The sequence below is a fragment of the Branchiostoma belcheri genome, unplaced genomic scaffold (assembly GCF_001625305.1).
Source record: "Branchiostoma belcheri isolate BF01 breed outbred unplaced genomic scaffold, Haploidv18h27 scaffold61, whole genome shotgun sequence".
NCBI classification, from domain to species: domain Eukaryota; kingdom Metazoa; phylum Chordata; class Leptocardii; order Amphioxiformes; family Branchiostomatidae; genus Branchiostoma; species Branchiostoma belcheri.
The window spans coordinates 1,231,990-1,237,403 of NW_017804254.1; the positions used below are offsets into that span (position 1 = coordinate 1,231,990).

At 43.6% G+C, this 5,414-nt stretch overlaps 1 protein-coding gene across 2 annotated transcripts in view; it reads right to left on the reverse strand.

The window, feature by feature from the left end:
• Positions 1-227: 227 nt before the first annotated feature.
• Positions 228-5,414, reverse strand: part of LOC109482876 (forkhead box protein M1-like) — a 9,091-nt gene continuing 3,904 nt past the window's right edge. The window contains exons 1-7 of one of the 2 annotated variants that reach the window (XM_019785750.1): positions 5,269-5,406; positions 4,717-4,841; positions 3,986-4,150; positions 3,698-3,805; positions 2,033-2,114; positions 1,342-1,475; positions 228-1,125 (exon numbers count right to left, since the gene is read on the reverse strand). In XM_019785750.1, the coding sequence (XP_019641309.1) occupies positions 304-1,125; positions 1,342-1,475; positions 2,033-2,114; positions 3,698-3,805; positions 3,986-4,150; positions 4,717-4,841; positions 5,269-5,299 (1,467 nt within the window). In that variant the 5' untranslated portion in view covers positions 5,300-5,406 and the 3' untranslated portion in view covers positions 228-303. Of the gene's footprint in view, positions 1,126-1,341; positions 1,476-2,032; positions 2,115-3,697; positions 3,806-3,985; positions 4,151-4,716; positions 4,842-5,268; positions 5,407-5,414 lie in introns of those variants that run through there. The other variant, XM_019785749.1, reaches the window with a different exon arrangement.

The window sequence follows — 5,414 nt, forward strand, 5'->3', positions numbered from 1 at the left end:
ACAGGATAAAGATAGATGAACAGATTTTAAATCTAGCAAGATCATTTACACATGTTTGCTACATTGAATGCAACTTAAACTTCACAAGATGATGATTGGCAAGAGCTAGTATCACTTCCAAATAATTTTCCATGTAGTGCATGCACAAAGTACAATTGGAAATATATAGTAAGGAAGACTGTTGAAAATACTGTCCAATTTACATATTGTACTCTGAATAAAATAAAATAAAGACTTCATCATGGGTTCTGCTTGATGTCCCATTTGCGTCTATCACAGGACAATTTGTGCTATTAGTTAGCATTACTGAATAGCTGAGAAGCTTATGTTTCCGACATCTAACTCTGCAATAGTGTCCAGGCCAAGTTCCTCCAGCAGCTTCCCGAAGCTGAGATTCTGCGTGACAGGTTCGTGGTCGCCTTCCTTTCCCTGGTACTCCTCCTTCAGGGGAGTTAGGCCCGGCAGGCCAAACTCCCGCAGTGACCCCAGCCCCAGCTGCCCGGGAGAGGTCTTCGACTTCTGAACCCTCCCCAGTAAAGGTGGGAAGCTGTCCTTGATGGGACTGACGTGCTGTGTCAGGCTGTTACTGCTGTGCAGGCCGCTGTCCGGGGTCTTGGGGATGGAGAAGTCTTGGATGGGAGACAGAAGTCCTGGGCTGCGAGACGACGTCTTGGGAGGCGTGACTTTCCTCGGCGTGGAGGTAGCGACATTCCGCCCAATCACAGGAGTCCTGAGGACGGATCTGAGCGGAGAGATCTCCAGGTCCAGACTGTTCAACAGCTCGCTGAACCCCTTGTCGGGGGAGAACAGCAGATGGCTGTCCGGCGACCACAGCAGCTGGCTTCTCATCCCCACATCCTCCTCCTTAACACGTTCCTTTGTTGGTGTGAGGTTAGTGGTCTCCTTCAGCGGAGACGCACCTGACGGTCGGTAAAACGTCGGGACAGGCCTGTGCTGTGAGGAGGTGGGAGAAATCATGGACTTCCGTTTGCGCGGTGGAAGGTCGGAATCGGACGGTCTCTTGATGCCGTGTTGTGTGGCAGGCTTGGGGAAGATTGTCCTGGGGGTTGTTACACTACCAGACCTCAGTAAGTGGCTTGGTGTAACACTAACAGGCAGCTGGCCCTGGTATAGCAGGAAAAAAAACCTTGATTGGTTACAATGTTTAAGATGGATTTAACTTTTAATATCACATAATGCACATGTGGTCTAACTCAGTATATACTCAAACCTCCAGTCCTAACACCCCCCTCCCACTGATTCTGGAAAAATGCTTGTGCCCCTCCCTATCAGTTATAGTCACATGGAACAGTCTGACATGTCCTTTTCCAGGTCACTCACCTTGGGCTGAATTCTGACCACCCCAGCAGGCCTGTGCCCCAGGGTGGGGTTGTTGTCCCGTGACCCTGGGGCAGGTAACACCACAGGGACCACTGCATAACCACCAAGAGGCCGGGGCAGGATAGGGGGTGTGCCTGAGGGATAGAAGAGGCAAAATTTGGTGATTTTTTTGTTGTTTGTTTGCTCTCATTTTTTCCCTTCTGATGCTTTTCTGTGCAGATTTTGTATGCATGTCAACTTGTACATGGATCTTTGTGATTATTCATTATGTAGCTATAGATACTGTATGTGTGATTTGCAGTACCATTGATCCAGTACTAGTACCTTCTACCAAGGTAAATAAGCTACTTGCTCCTACCATACAGCTCAGGAGTGGGTGGACATGTACTAGTACTGAGATTAATCAAAGCAGTATAGGACTGATGAATACAGTTTTACTGTAACTTAAAATACATAAAATGCATACACAAATTTACGAGTAATCCATAGAAAATGCATCAATTTGGAAATATATGTATGTTGCGTACAACAATCTTGGACAGAGTTTTCTTTTTATAGTACTCCCACGATACATATATCCAAATTCTCAGTAAAGAACCACCCATTGCTGAAAATTTAGTGTTTCGCAGCAAGTGATCTTTTTTTTTTACAAGAAAAACTCATTGTGTAGGTATGAAGAGACATAGCTCACCAGATCTTGTAATTTGAGGAACTGGCCGGCACCTCATCTGTGCTTCTCTTCGTTCCATCTGGTCTATTGTCAAACAGCGCTCCTGGAAACAGTTAATATGACCCTAAATATGATTCTTCTTTCACATAGATCTACTCTGTAATGTGCCGTGTGCTGTTACTACTTCAATATAGTTCATTGCTTTTGTATGTAATAGGACTGTAGCACCATATAGCAAACACTGTCAGGGGCTCTTTACTTTGTTAACTTTACTTAGCGAACTTGGCGAACAATATGACACATGAAACACACAACTGCTCATCATCAGGGCTCAAAATTAAAGGTGGTCCAATGGCCACTGACCACTAAAATTTAGGCTGGGACAACTGAAAAGACACTTTGGGACATTTTTGGGACAATAGAAGAATAATCAACATCAGAATGTCAGCCCTTCTTTTGTTTATCAGGCACACATCCTGGCTCTTGGATCCGGAAAAGTCCCTCCAAATTTCCCGTCTACACTGCAATTATACTTTTATAGTGCATGCACCTGGGAGTGAACATAAGTAAAATAATGTTGACTTCAAGTTGAAGTCATAAAAAAAGGTCATACAGTTCATCCTCACTTCAGGACAATTGAATTTTATTTTTGGGACACGATGGTCAGATTTGGGCCCAAAAGTCCCAATCCGCTACTATGGAGATCGAATCCCCCGAACCCGCGAATCTTGTTCGATATGACGTCATTCGAATAGAGCGGGCGTTCGATCCGGGGTTACCCGCGGTCATTTACAGTAAAGCCGCTACAACCGGCTACTTCAAGCCCTTTTTTACTTGGGAACCACGGAACAGGAAAAATCCACCTTTCCACAAATATGAACCGTTTTCAAAACATTACATCTATGCCGTGATTTTATTGTGGATATGTAACATGTAACGAAGCTACTGCCGTCATCGTGAGTGACCTTGAAGGTCAGAATTCTTGTTGACGCTGTTATAAAATCCAGGTCCCCATATCCAAGTGGCACAGCATGCGTGCAAACATGGTATTTTAACCATTCCCAAAAATCGCTCAAATTACCTCATTGAGGGCTTGTTTGGAAGAGCAACGATTTCCGCAGATTTCTGTCTTAGGGATTTTTTAAATATGGCCGCGATTATGAATTATCGGTATTTAAAGTTAAAACACCGCGTTTTTAGCTCTTCTTTTGACTGTAAGTCGAGTTTTAGTGAAAAAATAAAAAAATCCTAAGACAGAAAGTTTAAATTTACTGTAATATTTCTAAAAATCCAAAAATCTAACCTTATTTTTAATTTTCGGGGCCTCTTAAAATCAGTTGTTTGGTTCTCGTGAACCGTTTTTGAAATCCGAAATTGATCTCATTTGGAAGCAAATGTACACAAAGTGGAGCAAAGGCAGTGCAAGAATAACATTTGAGGTAAACAAAATCACTTATTACATTTTATTTTGACAAGTATTTACTCTCCAATTACTTTTGTTTATTTTCAAATTTTACCCGTTACCCCCGGGCCGGCCTGGGACTCCCGCGCGGCCACGTTCGAACACGTTCTGTAACCCGATACCTCCCTAGTAATGCGACTTTTAGCCTAGCAACCGACCGCCGTGGGACAGTGCTGGGACAATAGGAAGAAAAGTTGATTTTGAGGCCTGATCCAATGACATACCAGAGCTTCGTGACACAGAGTCCAGTATGACTGGGCCCTGCCGCTCTCGCATTTCGTCGTCTCGCGTATGAAGATGTCGTGAAGGGAAAGGTTGTGTCGGATGGAGTTCTGAAATAAGTCAACAGAAAAACACTGTAAGAAAGTGGGTCACAAACATTTCAAATTGATCACATTGTCATAATATTACAGGTCATATTTGCCTCTCTTCTGTGGTCAGTATACATATACATGTACTTAGATTCAACACGTGCATTTCAACCTGTGTTGGGGAGGGTGGATTTAACTGACCTTCCATCCTTGCTTTGCGGTCTTGAAGTACGGGAAGCGATCTTCGATCCAGGCGTAGATTTCCTTCAGCGTCATGCGGCGCGCAGGACTGCTGTTGATGGCAAACTGTATGAGCGCCATGTAGGAGTAGGGCGGGCGGTTACTGTCGTGGGTCTTCCTCTGGGGCTGGGGAGAGACAACCAAGAACTGTAACTTAGGCTGCTGGAAAGAGTAGGAGAGCTGGTGGGAGTAGCGAAAAAAAACGGATCATATATAAAAAGTTATGATCTTCCCCCCCCTCAACCTCTGCTTGGCGAGTATTAGGAGAGTGGAAAACTATACTCCTTTAGTCTGACCAAATCACCTGCCATGTTATGTGCTTATTTGGCCAATTTCTTCTCTTTTATTCCATGCCAGCCTTGGAGAGGCTATTTTGTAATATGTGATTCATGATAATTAGTCTACTTATGTAGCCTGCCAAATAGCAAATTGTTAAAACTTTTTTGCAATGTCATGAATTTTGATGCAATTTACTGCAGGTAAACATTTAAAGCCCTGCAGGATGGCCAGTTTTGTGCTTATATAATTTCAAATTTTAGTATTTCTCTGGAAATTTTTAGATGCCAGCAATATCTCTTGAGAGCCTGACAGAATGAAACAAAAATTATTCTTTTCAAAATTTCAGTGATCAAAACTTTGCCTAAATTTGATTTACTGATCCCCGTCCCTCTCTCGTTGTACTGAGCCCTTACCCTGCCTATCCTGTTATAGCTCCTCTCCTGCCTGTCCAACAGTGTGTTGGCTCCCATCTTCCCTAGCCAGTGGATATTGGTCAAGCTGTCGTCCATCTGCAGCAAAGGATCCTGGGAATGGCCACCTGACAAGGTGTCAGAGGAAGACGTCAGCTCAAATCAAACATTTCATTTATTTCACATGAACAGAAGGTAGAACAGAAAGGCCAGCAGAGCCAGCAAGTCACGTTTTTCTCATTGGCATTGTTGTTCAATAGAAAAATGTTCTTGTCATAGACTCAGACTCAGTCAGAGCACACATATCCAGAGAGGTGGGGTTGTGTGGAAGAAAAATGCCCAATATTTTGAATTTGAGCAGTGGATTCTCAAAATGTAGTACTTCACTACACTGGAGGTCTAGAGAAGTGGTCAACCCTCCCAAGGCAGGCCTCTACAGACATGTGTGCTTTTGTTCAAACAATTGCAGATTTCTCAAAAACAGAACATCATACATGTTTATCTATAATATAAATCAAAATTCATACATAAAAATTATCTTTTCTCTCTTTTTACCAGAAATAGCTGCCTGCTGCTGTCCTCTCATCTGTTGTAGACCTACTGATGAGCTCCTTCCTGGCACCAGTGGCACAGCAAAGTTCCAGTCCTGTTTCTTCCCCTGTCTGACCTGCTCTGTCACTTGTCTGCCTGTACATGTGGTG